At 37.8% G+C, this 19,906-nt stretch overlaps 1 protein-coding gene across 2 annotated transcripts in view; it reads left to right on the forward strand.

Annotated features, from left to right (window-relative positions):
* LVRN (laeverin) overlaps positions 1–19,906 on the forward strand; it is a 75,505-nt gene that overhangs the window by 29,010 nt on the left and 26,589 nt on the right. For both annotated transcript variants that reach the window (XM_047778460.1, XM_047778459.1), the window contains exons 5-13: positions 4,041–4,195; positions 5,655–5,768; positions 11,893–12,036; positions 13,656–13,721; positions 13,816–13,881; positions 14,275–14,447; positions 16,673–16,749; positions 17,089–17,228; positions 19,492–19,547. In XM_047778460.1, the coding sequence (XP_047634416.1) occupies positions 4,041–4,195; positions 5,655–5,768; positions 11,893–12,036; positions 13,656–13,721; positions 13,816–13,881; positions 14,275–14,447; positions 16,673–16,749; positions 17,089–17,228; positions 19,492–19,547 (991 nt within the window). The remainder of the gene's footprint in view (positions 1–4,040; positions 4,196–5,654; positions 5,769–11,892; positions 12,037–13,655; positions 13,722–13,815; positions 13,882–14,274; positions 14,448–16,672; positions 16,750–17,088; positions 17,229–19,491; positions 19,548–19,906) is intronic.

A 19,906-nucleotide genomic window follows, 5' to 3' on the forward strand; every position in this document is an offset into this window, starting at 1 on the left:
TAAAATAATGAGTTCATCATTAAAAATAAAACAGGGTCATGTGTGTGAACAAACAAGAATTTTGCTTACTTCAGTTCTATTCATCTGAAGTAATAAAAAAATGTTTTTTTAAAGAGTCGTTAGAGGGGGGAGTTCCTGTAGTGGCTCAGCTGTTGATGAACCGACTGTTATCCATAAGGATGCAGGTTTGATCCCTGGCCTCGCTCAGTGGGTTAAGGATTCAAAATTGCCGTGAGCTGTGGTGTAGGTCGCAGACATGGCTCAGATCCCACATTGCTGTGGCTGTGATGTAGGCTGGTGGCTACAGTTCCAATTAGACCCCTAGCCTGGGAACCTCCATATGCCAAGGGTACGGCCCTTAAAAAAAAAAAAAAAAGTCATCAGAGTTAGTAAGAAATAGCTTCTTAGAGCTAGTGAGGTTGGACCACAAGTATTGATGCCTTTCATAAACTGAGCAGAGGATTTCCTGGAATAGCAAACAGCTTCACCAGAGAAAGACTTGGTTTTTGTAGAGAACAATGGTATTGGCTTGAGTGGAGCAGAGCAGGTTTTGGTGAGGAAAGTGGGTGGGTGGGTGAGTGGGTGGGATGGGTTTAGGTGGGGGAAAGGAAAGATAGAAGGGAATCCTAAGCTGAGGCAACTAAATATAAGACATATAAGATATGAGATAATAGAGCATTACCCCATGGAGGCTGTGTACTGACCTGGATACACTTTACTACAGCTGTCAACTTCAACCAAGGGTAAAGTCAACTTGAATTACTGAGCATAGCACAGCATAAAACAGTTATTAGGCACATGTAGCATGGATTATAGCAATGATGTTTCTTCCATTAGCAAAAGAAAATGTTAAAACTTATACTGTTCTAGTTTTAGAAGTAAGAAATGATTACACTGTAGAAAATTTGGAAAGATAAGGAAAAGCACAAAAAAGTGAAACAAAATCCCCCCTAATGCTACCATGCAGAGATAAAACATGAGTAACATTTTGGTGTGTATATAAAATATATATTATTTTCTATCATGGTCTATCCCAGGAGATTGGATATAGTTCCCTGTGCTCTACAGTAGGACCTTGTTGTTTATCCATTTGGAATATAATAGCTTGTATCTACAAATGCCAGACTCTCAGTCCATCCCACTCCCTTCCTCCTTCCCCTTGGCAACCACATGTCTGTTCTCTATGTCTGTGAGTCCGTTTTGTAGATAGGTTAATTTGTGCAAGATTTTATTTAATTTTTTGTCTTTTTTTTTTTTTTTTTAGGACTGCACCCTCACTTATATGTGGAATTTAAAATCTGGAACAGGAGTTCCCATGGGTTCTATCCCTGGCCCTACTCAGTGGGTTAAGGATCCGGCATTGCCATAAGCTGTGGTGTAGGTCACAGATGGGGCTCAGATCTGATGTTGCTGTGGCTGTGGTGTAAGCTGACAGCTGTAGCTCCAATTTGACCCCTAACATGGGAACCTCCATACGCCACTGGTGCAGTCCTTAAAAAAAAAAAAAGTCAGAATCTTTGAAATTCCCATTGTGGCACAGTGGGAAATGAATCCGACTAGGAACCATGAGATTGTGGGAAATGAATCCGACTAGGAACCATGAGATTGTGGGTTCGATCCCTGGCCTTGCTCAGTAGGTTAAGGATCCAGCATTACTGTGAGCTGTGGTGTATATCACAGCTGTGGTGTATGTCACAGATGTGGCTCGGATCTGGTGTTGCTGTGGCTCTGGCGTAGGCCAGCAGCTGTAGCTCCGATTAGACCCCTTTATCATTTTATGGTCTTTGTTTTAAAGTCTTTTTCATCTGATATGAGTATGGCAACTCCTGCTTTCTTGTCATTTCTGTTTACATGAAATATCTTTTTTCATTCCCTCACTTTGAATCTATGTGTGTCATTTGTCTTAAGGTGGGTCTCTTGTAGGCAGCATATTGTAGGCTCTTGTTTTTTCAATCCAGTCTGCCACTCTGTCTTTTGATTGGAGCAGTCAGTCCATTGACATTTCAGGCAATTACTGATAAATATGTATTTATTGCCATTTTAAACCTTGTTTTCCAGTTGGTTCTATGTCTCTTCTTTGTTCCTTCCTTTTACTTTTTGTGGTTTGATGATTTCCTTTTATTTCATGCTGTGTCTTCTTCTATTTGGTTTTTTTGAATCTTTTTTTTTTTTTATTTGTGGTTGCCCAGTTTTTTGAATATGTTAACCCCCTTCCTATATCTGCTTGCTTTAGACTGATAGTCCTATAGTAAGAGTCCACATTTTCTTATACTCCTTCCCCATATTTTATGATTTTGATGTTCTTATTTACATCTTCATGTTTATGCTTTTGTTATTCCTTGTGTTTATCATCGCTTTCACGAATAGGTTTTTTGTTTTTCTTTTGGATCTGTATACTGGCTTACTTAAGTGATTACTTTCCAGTTTTGATTTTCTCCATCCTATATCTTCTTACTTCTTCGCTATTTAGAGGAGAACTTTCGATATTTCTTTTAGGATAGTTTTAGTATTGCTGTATTCTTTTTGTTTTTGCTTGTCCAAGAAATTCTTTATTTCTCCTTCTATTTCAAATGAGAGTCTTGCTGGTAAAGTATTCCTAGGTTGCAAAGATATATTCCAAGTTTTAGAACTTTGAGTATATCTGACATTCACTCTGGCCTGCAGCATTACTGTAGAGAAATCAGATGATAGCCTTATGAGGATTCCATTGGAACTGACTCATTGTTTTGCTTTTGCTGCCTTTGCAATCCTCTCCTTTAACTTTTGCCATTTTTTATTATAATATGTCTTGGTGTATATGTGTTAGAGTTCAACTGCTTTAGAACCATCTGTGTTTCCTGTAGCTGGATATCTGTTTCCTTCTTTAGATTTGGGAAGTTTTCAGCCATAATTTCTTCATATATATTTTCAGTCCCCTGTTCTCTTTCTTCTCCTTCTGAGATCCCTATAATGTGTAGATTGCCATACTTTATATTATCCATAGGTCTTTTATATTGCTTTAATTTTGTTTTCATTTGGCTTTTTGTCTGTGTCCTGACTGGGTGATTTCCATTATTCTATCTTCCAAGTTACTTATGTATTCCTCTGCATAGTTCATTCTGCTATGCATTGCCTTTAGCTCAGCTTTCATCTTGACAAATCAATTTTCTAATTTTTCTTGGCCCTCATTATTGTTTCTACATTCCTTTTTACAGTAATCTGCATTACTGTTGATAGCCTCTCTTAAATCCTTCAATATTTGCATTACCTCCTTTTTGAACTCAGTGTTTGTTAGGCTGAAGAGGTCTGTTTCATTGTTTGCTGCTTCAGAGGAATTGTCCCATTCCTTTAATTGGGAATAGCTGCTATGCTTCTTCCTTTTGCTTATATTTTTCTTACTCTTTGACTTTAGGGAGAACAATTACATACTGTAGTCTAAGGGGCTATTTATATGTGGGAACATCCCTGAGTAGTTTGTGTTTATTTACCTTTTTTTTTCCCCCTTTGGTGTGAGGGCTGCTTTTTGTTTGAATACTTACTGTCTTTCTTCAGTGTGTACAGGCTCTTATCACCTTGACCAAGTGTATGCAGGTGCACCGGGAGCTTGGCCATGATGGTGACCTATGGGGAGGTAGGAGTGGTGGGTTGCACCTGGTTGCAGGGCCCTGAAAACTGGCAATGACTCCCAGGGAGGTGGAGTGGCACCCAGTCATGGGGCCCTTGGCAGCAGTGAGGGCAGGGTGTGTCTCTTCTTTAGTGAAATGTCTATTTAGATATTTTGCTAATTTCATAGTTATTTTCTTGTTGTTGAGTTTCAAAGGTTGTTCTTATATTTTGGATACAGGCCTTTTATCAAAAGTATTTTCATATAGTCAAAATAATTTATTTTTTGGCTTCTTTCTTTGATCTTAGCCTCAAATCCTTCATTCCCCTCAAATTATAAATATTCACTTGCATTTTATTTATATTTTATGATTTCATTTTGAGATGTTTGTATCTCAAAGTCTCAAATTTTGAGGAAGAGATAGTTTCATTTTTCCCTTCCACTTAAATCCACTTAGATATAATCGCCTTGCCTACTTTTGACAACCGTGCAATGGAAAACTGGGGACTATTGATGTTTGATGAGTCATTGTTGTTGCTGCAACCAAATGATAAACTAACAGAAAAAAAGACTGTGATCTCCTACATTGTCTGCCACGAGATTGGACATCAGGCATGTGGTAAAATGTTCTTTCTTATTTTACATAAAGATGTTCTCCAACTGCTGTAACCAAAGTTGCAAACCTCTCAAAACTCTGCTGTTTATCAATTAAAAAAAAATTACTTGAGAAGTGGGACAGTGAGTAAAAACATGGAAGGCTCTGTATAATCAGATCCTTGGTGTATTTGAACTATTGGTGATGGATCACAGTGATGAGAACTAATAGTCCATTCCCAGGTTATATATTTATATCTGAAGAGCAACTTCATTCCACAAAGTTCTCTGCAGGAAAAGTAAGTGAAGCAGAGCTATGAATATTTACTTTTCACTCCATCTTAAAATAGGGATATTCAAAAAGTTACTGGAAGATATCCACATTTCATCAGTACATTGTTATAAAAAAATTTTTTTTTGAGGGAGAAGTTAAGCCTAAAGGATGAGTCAATAGATTAATGAAGTAAGCAGTAATTAATCCTCCAGCTGCATCCCCAAAGCCCATGTAAACAGGATTTATTTCATTAGATCTATGTGCTTTTATGTTGTATTTTTAGAAGTTTAGTTATTTGATTTGATGGAGATTCTCACATCTGCATTTTGACTTTCATTGTATTAGTACAAGTTTGTCAAGGAAGAAATGGCCTAAACTATGAAACTGATACTTCTTGTTATGAGGATCCCTGAGAAATTTCGGAAAAGAGTGATTTACTGGTATTGAATAACACATTATTCCAGTCAACTCATACTTTCACAAGTTTTGATCAGTCACCCAAAGTGTCATTTTTTTGTTATAGCCTAAGTGACGCATTGTTTTGGGATGCAGACTGCTAACTATTAGTACATCACAGCTGTTACAAGGATTTGGTTAAATACCAGGGTGTGGATTTGTTGATTTTGGAAATTATTGTGTTTTTCTTTCCTGATTCTATTCATCATCCATTTGTCACTTTTTTTCTGTTAAGCTCAAATAAAAAATAATTATAGCTGGACCACTTTGCAGAACATATGAGTTCTTGAGTGACTTTTTTGCATGATGCACATCAAATCATATCCTTGAAACATAATAACTGCTTACAGCAAAATCCTGCTGTGGTCTGTTTCGAGGACAAGATCCTGTAATTAGTAAGTGTTAAGTGACCCTTCAGGACTTCTGCTTTAACTTAACATAACTTTGGGGGCAAAGTGGACAATTTAAGAAATATTACTCTAGCTTGCCTTATTTTTGAACATCACAGTGTTTAAAAAGTCACTTTCACTCATTGGATGTGAAATGATTATTTTAGAGAGATGCATAACTGATAAGTCTTTATCTTAAAAAAATAGTGTGATTCTAGAGTCCTGTTGTCAAATTTTATCATTGATGGCAAATCAATTCTAATTTTGTCTTTCACCTTACATTTGTTTCACATACAGTTACAATAAGTATTACTTAAATTGAATTTAAGAATGTTCCTTTTTCTCCCAACTCCAAAAGTGGTTTGGAAACTTGGTTACCATGAATTGGTGGAACAATATCTGGCTCAATGAAGGTTTTGCATCCTATTTTGAGGTTGGAGTAATTAACTACTTCAATCCTAAACTCCCACGGGTAAGGATGTCTATTAAATTTATTTATGTTTCCCTAATTATAAAAGTAATACATGTTTATTGTTGCAAATGTATACAATATAAAAACATACAAGGAATATTAAGTTATGTGCAATACCAGAAATGATAAGTGTTATCTTTTTGGTGTGTTGTCTTTTTCCAGGCTCTTATGATTGTAAATAGTCCTAAAAGAGAGAATTATATAGAAATCTGTAATGCATTTTCTGCCTCATATTTTATAAGAGCATTTCCGCAAATCACTAAAACATTTTTGAAAGCAAGATTTTAAAGTGTTGCCTAACATTTTAGCATATCACCTTACAAGTTTTATGTATGTAATCTTTCCCAACTATTAGATTTTAGGGTTTTTTTTTTTTCCTGTCTTTTTAGGGCAACACTTGTGGCATATGGAGGTTCCCAGGCTAAGGGTCAAATCAGAGCTACAGCTGAGCCCTACACCACAGCCACAGCAATGCCAGGTCTGAGCCTCATCTGTGACCTACACCACAGCTCATGGCAACGCCAGATCCTTAGCGCACTGAGCAAGGCCAGGGATCAAACCTGTGTCCTCGTGGATGCTACTCAGATTCGTTTCCACTGAGCCACAATGGGAACTCCTAGGTTATTTTCATTTATTTCTATCTAGACAGAGTTTTAAGGTACTTGTGATCAGTAGTCTATGACTTTAATGATAAGTAATACGCAAATTATATATAATAAATATTATATGTTAATTACATATAACATAGCTGATATTCTTTTGCTGTTTTGAGTAAATAGTAATATGGAATATGAATTTATGGATATGAAAATCTGATTATTTCGACTATGAGTTATGTTTCTGATATTTAATTTAAAGTTGATTGGTAGCGCTTTCAGAATGGCATGACGAAGCCAAATTGATTGTATTAGATTTAGGTGTTTAAATGTTAAGATTTAATACCATCTTTTGACACAGACATCACTTATTCACACCAAGCCAGGGTTCTCTGCCACTCTGTTCCTGCCTCCTGCCATGTCTCTGATGCTCAGGGCTGCTCTTTCTGCTTCTCTTTGCTGGTCTTTCTCTTATTCCCCCTCCCAAGTGTTTGCAAGGCTCCATTCTTGGCCTCTTTTCTCTCTACCCCTGCCCCGACTCATTTGCTGTGTATTGACATATGAAATGCTTATCTCCTCTGGCCAGATACTTACAGGCTAAATTTATGCACTTTGAAGGAGAGTCTAAGATTGTGTTCTTTTTATTACATTGGTTGTAAAACCCTCCTCTTTATGAAAGGAGGGAGACAGTAGATAGATAATATTTGGGTTTTTGTTGATTAAAACATTGACAACTTTTGACAACTTGTTGATGAAAAAGTTGACAAGTTGTAACTCGGTGGTTTAAGGATCACTGAGTGGCTTGGGTCACCGCAGTGGCTTGGGTCACTGCTGTGGTATGGGTTCATTCTCTGGCCCAGGAACTTTCATGTGCCATCAGTATGACCAAAAAAAAAAAAGTTGGCAGCATAAAAAGTTGCTATCTTGGCTCCACAGAAATGTAAAAAAAATTTTTTTTTTACCTGTTTGTGAAATTGCAGTTTCAGGGAGCCTCTGCTATAACACCATCTTTCAGCCCCAATTCCACACACCCTACACTTTTTGAACATCCTATAAAATGCCCACCATCCTACAGTCCAGCCCCTCTGCAGTGCCTCTGCTCTTCCTCCTCTGGGTTGGACATCATTATGTAGATCGGGAGAATGAAGTATTGAGAGATTCATTGATTTGCCCAAGATGGAAGGAGAACCGTGATTCTATTCCAGTTATCTGTGTTTAGTCTGATGAGGAGGAGGAGGATGATAATAACAGTAACACTGTGTAATACTTAGGGCTTAACTGCCTGGCAGTGTGAGTTCTATAAGCATATCATCTTCTCAAGCTTCAAAACAATCATATAAGTATAGTTGTTAATTTTTCTGTTTTATGTTGAGAAAACTGAGGTAAAGAAGCATTAAGCAAGTTGTTCAAGGTCTCATAGTTATTAAATGTCAGAGATGAGATTTACTTCCAGATTTAATATTCTCTGACTGCGAAGCCAAGCCTTTAACCACTGTCCTTGCAGAGAAAATGCCTAGGAGTGTTCTTATCCTCAAGGAGTTTATGGTGTATGTCCATTATATGACTCCTCACACATACGAACTTTATCTACATATGATAAATCTTAGTCATCTTTAAGAGTCCTTTCCATATACACTAAACCTACAAAATTGTTTATACCTCTCTTCTATAAAGTAGCATCTAGCACGTAGTTAGCATCATCTATAAATGTTTTTGAAAGCATTTGGTTGTATCCCAAATTAACTCTGTCCTGAGAGTCAATAGGGAAAGAAGTTCCATTCCCATAAAACATTAGATTCACCCTGTACGCCCTTAATTGAATAGACTATATTATCATCAATCAGTTATTCTTACTGCAACTAAAATGGCTAAAATATTATCATATCTGGAAAATGCTGATGAAAGTATATTACTGCTGTTTTTGAAGCTAAGAGGGTATGATTATCCTCTTGTACCACTTAATTATTTCTTTTTATCATTGATTCTTACTCTTTTTCTGAGTCTGCATTTCTCAGTCTCTTGTGGAGCTGAGTGAAATATAACCCTTGCCAGAAGAGCATCAGATCTTGAAGCTTGAGAAAACTGCCACAAGCTTCGTCTTTTTAAAAGCTTAAGGTTTTGTTTCAATGATCTTTGAGACATCAGAACTTTGGCTTCCTTTTAACCTGGTATCAGAGATTGAAATTGAGGAAGGGCATCACAGAACTATATGCAGAAACAGAGTTCCATTTTTTTCTATTTCTGGCTCAGTTTCACTTGCAAGTCATTTAAAATGAGACGAATGGCTCATCATGGCCAAGGATTCAGAACATTCCAGTTGATTCGTTGATCCCTAAAATTCCAGCTCTGACATTGCTACTCCCTGACTTTTCTCCATCCTTCTTGTTCTGCCTGGTCCAAGGAAGCATCAGACTTGGTGGAGGCAAAGGGTGTATAGGAATCTTGCAACCAGTCAGACCTCTGTTTTTAGGATCACTCTAAGTTCAGGCAAGTAGTTGAACACATCCAAGTCCTTGTTCCATCCACAAAATAAGTTTCATGCACACATTCAACAGATTATTGAGTATCTATACGTCTTATTGTAACAGCCACCATTTACAAAGCATCATTATGTGCATATTGAGTATTATATACATTATCTGATTCAAGCTTCAGAACATCTCTAAAGAAATAATAATTATAACAATAATAATGTAATTATAGTAGTGGTTAACCTTATTGAGCATGTTCTATTTGCCAGTCACAGTGCTAAGAATTTTATGTAAATTAACTTAGTCCTGATAATAATCCAGTGAGAATAGTGTTGCTTCCTTCAATTTTAAAGGCGAAACTGAGTTTCAAAGCGATGAAGTTGGTTGCCTTCTATGAAACACACAACTCCTAAGAGGCTATGGTAGGACTCAAATCCAGGCCATTGGACTCCAAAGCCTGTGCTTTTAACCACAATGAGATTCCATACAAACTTATTGTAATAAATACTGTTATATTTTATAGGATAAGGACAGATTTAATAGACCCAAGTTTTATTCTCTGGGATCTCACAGTTTGCAGGAAGAATGGTGTTTGGATTCACTTTATCCAATCACTGTATGCAGTAGCTAGATAATTTTTTTTTTAAGTTGACATCACTTTTTATGTAGAGTTTCTCTCCTGCCATGCTGGAACAGGCTGGGACAAGCATTATGTTGTGGGCAGCTCAGAATAGGAGGACCTGGGAATTCCCATTATGGCACAGCAGGAACAAATCTGACTAGTATCCATAAGGATGGGGGTTCGACCTCTGGCCTCAGTGGGCTGGGGACCTGGCATTGCTGTGAGCTGTGGTGTAGGTCACAGATGTGTCTCAGATCCTGTGTTGCTGTTGCTGTGGCTGTGGTGTATACCGGCACCTGTAGCTCTGATTTTGATCCCTAACCTGGGAACTTCCACATTGGGTGTGGCCCTAAAAAAGCAAATAATAGTAATAATAATTTTAAAAAGAGTAGGAAGACCTGGAGGATGTTGGGAAGAGGTGTTTGCCTTATTCATCACTTATCTTTTATGATTCTGATGCAACCAAGATTATGTAGAACCTTACCAGGCAGGCAGAATAGAGACAGTCAATCTATCCTGAGAGAGAAAACCTCCATGAAATATTAAAAAGCCTATGTGTACAAAAGTGTTCATTAATACATTGTTATAACAGCAAAAAACTGGAAGCAAATTAATTGCCTACCTAAAAGGGAAATGATTAGGTAAATTATGGTCCATCGGTCTTGTGGGATATTATGCAGCTGTACATTTATTTATATTAATGGTTTGCTTTTGCAGACACTATATCTGCTGTACTTTGAAAAGAAGAAAATTATCCGTGATTCGACCACCCCATGATAACTTTGATTCACTTTTGGGTTATTTCTTTCCAAGTTATAATTGTTCCATTCATAATACAGCAGCTATTACTAGGAATAGTTATGAAGATAAGATAGCAAAATTTCTAGATGAATGCTATAATAAACAGGATTTAAAGTTTCTACAAATACTAAAATAAATACGGGAAAAAAGATGGGAAAGAGCTGGACTAACATTCTAATGAAAGTTATTGTAGGATGTAGGCTTATAGGTGTTTTTATCTTCTCTATTTTCTTCATTTGTTTAAATGACACATGGATAAACAGTGCACACACTCAAGAACTCCTGGGTGTTAAATTAGTAAAACCTACACTTAATGAATAAGGTCAGATTAATGCAGATGTCCCCTCTAAATCATTGCTACTGAAAGTGTAATTTTCAAACTAATGACATTGACATTGCCTAGTAGTTTATTAGAAATACAGACCAATGGAATTCGAATATGAGTTTGACAGAATCCCGAGAACATCCCTGTTTGACATGCATTGCTCAAAAGGAGAGGCTTTTTCATTTTGGGAAGAATAGAGTATTTAGTAGTTTAAAGTATGAATAAGTCTAAAAATAATGTGCTAAGAGGAGAGGATTGATTGGAACATTGCCAAGTGGAATGTTTATTTGACACTGTCGAGGGTGAGAGAGTCAGCTGGGGGACCCTGGCGAGAGTCACAGGGAGCTGAGACTTCATGTGGATGAGCAGGTGCATGCCTGGCTCTCTAGGGTGGGAGCGAGCTGTCCCTGAAGCTTCCCCACTGCCCTTCCTTCAGCTGTGTCTCCCATGTACCTCTTGACTATTCTTTGATTTTCCTTCTAGCTTTCCTTCAGAAAGAAATGAACTTTGTCTTGTGTCTAAGGAGAGATCTAGTCTTTTGAAGAGTTTTATCCTTACTAAAACATAGTGAACTGACTTCTCTTAGCACAGGAGCTATACTACAATATCCAGTCTGTGGATTTATTTCTAATAACTAATATCATTACATTAGCATCAATGTGAATTTATAAGTCTGGCATGCTTTTGGTTTAGAAGTGCCCATATAAGAGAGGCTGAAATTTTAAGGGATTACTAATAAATTTACCAATAAAATTCTAGAGGGTTAAAAACACTAGAGGTGCTCTTTCCTGGAGGACCTGAGTGGCCAGGGACCTCTTTAGGGGAGTGTAGATGACTCTCTTGGAAGCCATACTAACCATCATAATTGATTTTAATCGAAATAAAAAAGGATACCAGGAGTTTCCACTGTGGCATAGCAAGTTGAAGGATCCAGTATTGTCTCTGCAGCGGCTTTTGGATCCCTGGCCTAGTGTAGTGGGTTAAGAACCCAGCATTGCCACAGCTGTGGTGTAGGTCACAGCTGCGGCTTGGAGGCAATGTCCAGCCTGGGAACTTCCCTATGCCACGGGTGCAGCCTAAAGAGAAAAAAAAAAAAGATATTAAATGGGAAGGAAAATATTCTAGAGTTTTGTTGTTCGAGGGATCCTGACTTATTTAGCATATTACAGCCCAGAGAGCCCTTCTTAATTACTGCTTTTCCACTCTTCAATGTTAGCTTTTGAAAGTATCTTAGGAACATTGAACTGAATGTTCTCAGAAGTTTCTGTGACACTTCAGACATTAACGTGGCTCAATGTTTCCCTTTTAGGATGAGATCTTTTTTTCGAATATTTTACACGGTGTCCTCAGAGAAGATCATGCCCTGGTGTCTCGAGCTGTATCCAGGAAGGTGGAAAATTTCACAGAAACCAATGAAATAAATGAGCTCTTTGACCAGTTTACTTACAACAAGGTAAAATCAGTTACACATTTCTTTTGTTCTGTACTCTTAGAGAAAGCTGCACGAAATGGATTCTAAGGGTCGTGGACTAGTTTTGTGGTCTCTGCACATGGGTGGACAAAGAATTTTCCGGATTAAAACCAAGATGTAGAAAAGACAAGTTTATTGAGGCAAGAGACACTGTCAACACAGTGGGCCGACTTCCTGATAATCAGGGAGAGCCAACTGGGGACGGATGCATGGTTGTGTCTATTTTTATAGCCCAAAGACAAAGGAGTGTGTGGAGTGGTCTTGCCATACACCTGTTGACCTGTTGAGTTCTTGGTTGGGGAAGAATGGGGTCTTCTGATGCCCTTACTGGTTGGTTGGGACAGGATGGGGTCTTTTGATACACTTGTTGGTTGGTTGGGGGCCTCTGCTGCCCCTATAGGGGTAGGGTAAGGAGTGGGCTACATACCTTTTCTAGTAGGGGGCAGGAAGGAGCAATCCAAGTAACTAGGGTGGGGAGGTCCTTAGGAACATTGTAACACTAACAGGGAGACAGGTGGGATGATAAGGATCTGGCAATTCTTACCTCTCCCAGGGGCTTTTTGAGTTTTATTTCCTTGGAGAAGCCTTGAAGTCCCACACTGATGTGCTGCTATACAACTTTGTACAGAACTTTAACATTATTCAGTAGATTGGTTTCAGAAAACGTGGTTACATGGGTTCTTATCTAGTAAATATTAATCTACCTACAATAGATGCTCACTATCACCCACCTTTATAAATATAGACTTAGTTTGCTATTTTTAAGGTGAACCCTTCTTGTCAGTGGAATTCTGTTCTTTTGTCAACCAAGAGAAAAACACACAACATGAAAGTTGTGTGTTATGTTTTGTTTGAGTCTGGGAGATAGCCTCTCAGAAAGTGCTGAGAAACTGCTCCAAAGAGGTCAGGGAGGAGCCAGGATATATATGAGCTTTTTTTTGCTAAGAAAAGCATGCAGTCAAGTGTGAAAAGATTACTGCTAGTCTCAGAGAACAGATATCTCAAGTTAATGATTTTAGTGTTTGGGGTTTTTTTTGTGGGGAGGGGTGTTGGGAGGGGCACTCCTGCAGCAAGTGGAAGTTCCTGGGTCAGGGGATCCTGAGCCACAGCAGGATTTTAATGCTTTGCTGTGTGTGGAAAGATGCAAGAATCTGGGGTCACTGAAATTTTTCCTTAGATATGTATCTTAACTGTCTAGAGGCCAGTTTATTCAAAGTGCAGAATGCCTCCTGTTTTCCTCCGTCCTGAGTTCCCCTCAGGGCACACTGTCAGGGGGCAAGGCCGTGGTGGCCTACGGCTGGATCCTTGTAGAACTGGAATGGCAGGCAACACTTTTTCTTTACACTGGCCTTGTAAATATCCCAAATTAAAAATTTTCTGTATGCTGGACTCTTTATATGTGGGACACTTGCTCACCTTTTAGCCATTAATTAACGACAGTCTCCTATTTTATTCATTAGCATGTTTGGGGATAAGCCAGACATTTAACTAAAGACTCACACAGTGCAATCAGGAGCGTAGCTCAGAATCTTCCTTGTCACAATCAAATGTGTCTGTATTTAGATATTGAATTTTGTTCAAATAATGTTCTTGTGTCTTAGGGAGCGTCTATGGCCCGGATGCTTTCTAGTTTCTTGAATGAGAAGATATTTATCAGCGCACTTAAGGTGAGTTTACAAAATTGTTGTTACCTGGATGACAGTAAACATAAATTGCTTGGTCATGTTCTTTATTTTAACCTTAACTTTCCTATTTTGACAGTCCTATTTGGAGACATTTTCTTACTCAAATGCTGAGCAAGATGATCTTTGGAGGCATTTTCAAATGGTAATTCTTTCATCTCCTGCCATGTTTCTGCTCAGCTGTTCTGAAGATTGGGAGGCCTTGTGCCAATGGCAGAGCCAAAGGAAAACAGTGTTTCCTTGTTTGTGGCACTCCCTTAAGTCAGCAGTTGTATCTTTAGTCTTCACTATATTTCAGGTGCCCAGAAGGGGGTCTTGCACATATTTGATCCATAAATATGTGTTCAGTGAATGAACAGTCTATAGAACCATTCATATTTAGAGAGTTGAACAGAATTAAATTGGGCCCAGAGTATTATCTACTGGGAATTACTATATAAATGAGGAGAAAGAGAACAATGTAATTTCTTTTAGGAAATTTCTACCTGGAAATATTTTGATGACAAATGTCTGCTTTTGTGATGATTCTTTAAAACAGGCTGTAGATGAACAGAGCAAAATTCTTTTGCCAGCAACAGTAAAAAGCATCATGGACAGCTGGACACACCAGAGTGGTTTTCCAATTATCACCTTAAATGCATCTACTGGCATCATGAAACAGGAGCCATTTTATCTTGGAAGGGTTAAAAATCAGAGTCTTCTAACTCACAAGTAGGTAGATTTACTCCTCTGTCTTCACCTCCCATGGGACTGAGCCTGTGGGTGAGGAGGCATAACCCCTGCTGGGTCTGCACCCTTCCATGGGGTGACTCTGATATGGTGACTGAGTGCCCCATGCAGGATGTTGCTAGAGCATTAGGATGGGGCAGAGTTCCTGATGTCCTGAGCAAGGCCAAAGACCTGCATTTAGAAATTCACGCAGTGCCCCTCTCCTGGGATTTAGGGCCACACCTGCAACCACAGCTTTGGGTGTTATGTATTCTCTTTGTCCTTTAGACAGAGATAATGAATTACTCAGATTTATGGGTGAGAGGCAATAAGATAGAGCCTGGATGGCCTCATGTTAGTTAAGAGCAAAGGGGACCGTGTTGCAAGGTCATCTCCCCTTCCCTAGAAACAGAACTGTATCCTTAAAAAATAATGATGACTGTATCCTTGAAAAATAATTCTGTGCATGTCTGCCCATGTTTGTAAGTGTGCATTTGTAGTCATTTAAAATATTAGAATTATAGATCTAAAATTTGAACCTTATGTGTCTTATTTAAATCTCCAAGGAGAAGTTCCCTAGTGGCCTACCAGTTAAGGATTCGGCATTGTGACTGCTGCGGCTTGGGTTGCATCCCTGGCTTGGGTACTTCCGCATAGCATAGGCAAAAAAACAAAACAAAACAAAACAAAACCTCCAAAAAACCAAAAACGACAAAAACCTCTGAGTAAATATAATAACATGTATCCCAGGGGATTCTTGTAAAAGTGAAATGAAATAATAAGTATAAAATAGCTTAACATTCAGCACTTTCTCTTTCCCTTCTCTTTCGTTAACTCACCTAATTTTCAACTGTTTTTTGATCAAGTTTTGATCCTCACATCTCATTGTATTAAGTATCAGCACAAATGAGTGATCCATGTTCATATACCACCACCAAAACTTTCAGGTTGTCCTACTCTTTCTTTGGAGAGAATAGGAGACCTCTATTTCCTTTCTCATTGTGATATTCCATGACTTTTGAGAAGAGGTGGCTTTAGCTATCACGTAAAGCTTCAGTTCAAAGTCTTTGAGAAACCAGACTTTAAGCATTTGAACAAATTGGAAATGTTACCCACATTCCAAGCCCTGGGTCTCTTCAGATGACTCAGGTTCTCCCTGTGGCTACCAACCTCATCCAAGTCAAGTCCACCACTGTGGGAAGGAGGCTGGCACTCAGTATTTATGAATAATCTGGCTGATTCCTGCTGAACACTTTTCAGGTGGGGAGAAAGCTTGTGGTGGAAAAGCATTTCAGAATGCTTTGTCAAGCTTTTTTCTTCTTAAATGATTCTTCACCTGGCTTTGGATCTGTCTGCAGCATTTGAATGACCCCTGAGTAAGGCCGGGTAGCCATAGTTTAATATAAACAGGGCTTGAAAGTTTGAGATACAAGAGAGTCTTTTTTTTTTGTCTTTTTTTTTGCCATTTCCTTGGGCCGCTCCTGCGGCATATGGAGGTTCCCAGGCTAGGGGTCGAATCTGAGCTGTAGCCTCCGGCCTACGCCAGGGCCACAGCAACGCAGGATCCGAGCCGCGTCTGCAACCTACACCACAGCTCACGGCAACACTGGATCGTTAACCCACTGAGCAAGGGCAGGGACCGAACCCGCAAGCTCATGGTTCCTAGTCGGATTCGTTAACCACTGTGCCACGACAGGAACTCCCAAGAGAGTCTTAATAGGTACCTTAAGTTATAAGAAGCAAATCTGTAAGAGACAGCAATAGTGTAAACAAATAACCAAAGCAAACCTGGCTTGTAAAAGCAACAGTGGATCATATGTACATGTATAAGGAATCACTTTGTTGTACAACAGAAAATAGCACAACATTGTAAATCAACTATATTTTGATAAAACTTTAAAAAAATGAAAACAGAAACAAACAAACAAAACACCAGTGAGTCATTGTAAGAGCAAAGTCCTGCATAGCCACAGGGACACAGTTCTGTTATTTTTTTCATCTCATTTAATATTGGCTCGGGGCTTATATTCTTTTTTTTTTAATGATTTTTACTTTTTCCATCATTGCTGGTTTACATCATTCTGTCAATTTTCTACTGTACAGCAAGGTGACACAGTCATACATACATATATACATTCTTTTTCTCACAGTATCATGCTCCATCATAAGTGAGATCTTATGTTCTTATATGTGAACATTAACTGAATTTTTAATTTTTTTTCAAAAAGTGACACATGGATTGTACCTATTCTTTGGATGAAAAATGGGACCACACAGTCTTTAGTCTGGCTTGATAATAGCAGCAGTAAGTAACACATTTTTCAGAATATCTTCATCTATGTGCATAAATACATATATATATGTAAAGGGAGATAATAAAATGTTGAAATGTCTAGCTTTTAAAAAGCTGTCTGGTTTAAAATATTATTCTTCTCAAATGCAGTGCTTTAAAGAAAAGTTGCAAATCAAAAACCATTATATGTGAAAAAATACAATGATGTGATAAAATCAATCTATATTTTAGAATTTCTTTATTTTTTGTTTTATTGGGTTTATTATTTAGAATTAAGAGGGTGTAGTACAAACGTATAGTGAAATATTTTTCAAATATACAATTTCAAACTTTTCATTTATTTCTTTGTAGAAGTATTCCCTGAAATGCAAGTTTCAGATTCTGATCATGACTGGGTGATTTTAAATTTGAATATGACTGGATATTATAGAGTTAACTATGATAAATTAGGTTGGAAAAGATTAAATCAACAGCTTGAAAAAGATCCTAAGGTGAGGTTATATTTTATACCTTTTATTAAATATCATTAATATTGCAATCACTAGCCTTTAGAGGTTGAGCTTTCATTAACTTGTCTGATGGGAAGCTGACCCCTCTTACCAAACCTAACCCCACGGGATTCTGGATTTTTTTTCTTTTTCTTAGAAAGGGGAGGTTTGGGTTGAATGTATTGTGGTTTTGAACATTAATTTTACTTTTCCAAAATAATTTGATAGCTTTCAAGATAAAAAGCAGAATAATTTCCTATCAGCCGTAGTTTTGTGATCTTAGGCAAGTAATGTCATTGTTCTCCTTCACTTTCTTTACTTTAAAATGGGAACAATATTGTATCTTTCTTATTCAGTATGAGGATTAGACGATGGAGGTAAACATATACTTAAAATTTCTAAGCCTGTAGTAGGCGTGCTGTACATATATGTTAGAAAATATTAATTTTATAAAAATCGTATGCTCACTCCCCTCACAGAAGAGATTTTCCTTCACAAGGTATGAATACTAGTCCACTATCACTTCAAGTTGTCAAACAACTATAAATCGTCATACAGTATATAAATATCAAAATTTGGCTAACTCTTATCAGTCAGATTTTAATTGATTGAATTAAACCAAATCCCCAGGGATGGAGATGGATGCTGGCTTAGAAGTCTGCAGATTTTGCTCTTCTGTGATATCTTCAGCTGTGCGTTTAGACTCCATTCATGAAACTAGAGTGTTGAGCTAAAAGGTATCTTAGCCTGTCTCTCTCTTTTCAAAAATTCTGTGAGTCACACAGCAGCCTCTCTAGCAGAAGCAGCCTATTGGTCCACATCTTGGGTTATGGGTCAGGTAGACCTATATTCCTATTCTGTTCATTATTTACCAGATGTGTGACCTTGGGCCTCTTATTTGGCCAGTCATTCCTTGGTTTCCTTATCTGTATAATAATAGGTATAGCAGACCAACCTTAAAGGGTTGTTGTGAAGATTAAATAAGGTGATGTGTGTATTATGTTTAACAGAGGCCTGACACATTTCAGGCATTCAGAACGTGTTCAGTAACTTAAAAAATCATTGTTGCTGGGCTTTTGAACAAAGGTACAAAGACCAGTTATAATAATACTTTATTTAAAAACTTTTTCAGAGTAGCCAAAATCTTCTTAGTTTCTAAGGGCTCTCTTAGCCATGGAAACCCTAGATCTTGCCATGATAGCAGTGATTTCTTAAAACCATTGTAGATGCACTTGAAAAACTGAGCTCACTTATTCCTACAACATAATTGGTGAGCAAATAACACATTTCTACTGTTCATATTAATCTTGAAAATGTCAGTGTTATTACTGCCAGAAAATATATACAACTACCACCAAGGAAAGAATTAAGCTTGGCTTGTTCAGTTGCTCAAAGGAATGCTGTAAAGACAGATTTTCTGGGACCACATATGTGAACATGCTGGGAGTGTTGAAGGAATACGGTAGGAAAATTTAGGCACCCTTAGGACACAAGCTGAGACAGAATCCTGTGGCTTGGCAGTGCCCTGGAGCTCAGACAGAAGCCTAAGGAGTTAGGGTAGCAATTAACTCCTGCCTTTCCATGATTCAAATGTCTGCTTGGGGTAATATATTGACTCAATAAAATTTTAAGAAAAGAGACCCCATTTAAAAGAGTGTAGCGCTGGGAACTATGTCTAGTCACTTATGATGGAGCATGATATTGTGAGAAAAAAGAATGTATACATGTATGTGTAACTGGGTCACCATACCATATAGTAGAAAGAAAAAAATAATGTATTGGGGAAAGAAAAAAAAAAGAGTACCTCAAAACATAAATAAATAAAAGAGTACCACAGTCTTGCCAAAATAGTGCTAAGAAATATTAATTTCAGGTTTTCTGTGCCAAAAATTCCCCCTGAGAATAATCTGGACATTGTGGTACAATTTAATGTATACTCTCTGTGTTGGAGCCCTTTAAGCTTGGCCTCTTGTTTTATTTTTTAAAATGCTGTTTTTCATAGAGTATTTTGGCAAAACTCACCGCCATATTTAAGCCTTATGATTGATGTCCAGAAGGATTATTTATCAAAAGCAGATGCGTAATAAATAAATTAGGAGAACAATCCTTAGAAGTGGTCATTTCTCTGCACATGAGCTAATTTACTTGAAAGTGCTTTATAAGCAGCAGTGATCTTTAAATGTTGTTATTAATTTGAAAATTATTATTTTTTTTTTGCTAAAAATGTTCTCACCTTTTCCTGAACATCTCTGGATCTCATTTGCAGGCTATTCCTGTTATTCACAGACTTCAGTTGGTCGACGATGCCTTTTCCTTGTCTAAGTGAGTTTGTTTTCTTCTTTTATGGTTTTAGGATGTACTTTAAGAAATTTTTTTTCCTTTTCTTTTAGTAGTATTATTATTAAAGTACTGTTGATTTACAATGTTTCATCGAGTTCTGTTGTACAACAAAGTGACCCAATCACACACGTTTCCCTGTGCTGTACGGTAGGATCCCATAGCCCATCCACTCCAGGTATAACAGCCTGCATCCCCAGAAACCCCCAAAATGCCTGTCTCTCCCACTCCCTCCCCTTTCCCCCCACCTTGGAACCTCAAGTCTGCTCTTCTTGGCAATGCTCTGTTTCTTCGCTTTGTTTGTGTGTTTGTTATTTTTAGATAGGATCATCTGTTCCATATTT

This window comes from Phacochoerus africanus, chromosome 4, assembly GCF_016906955.1.
Source record: "Phacochoerus africanus isolate WHEZ1 chromosome 4, ROS_Pafr_v1, whole genome shotgun sequence".
NCBI classification, from domain to species: domain Eukaryota; kingdom Metazoa; phylum Chordata; class Mammalia; order Artiodactyla; family Suidae; genus Phacochoerus; species Phacochoerus africanus.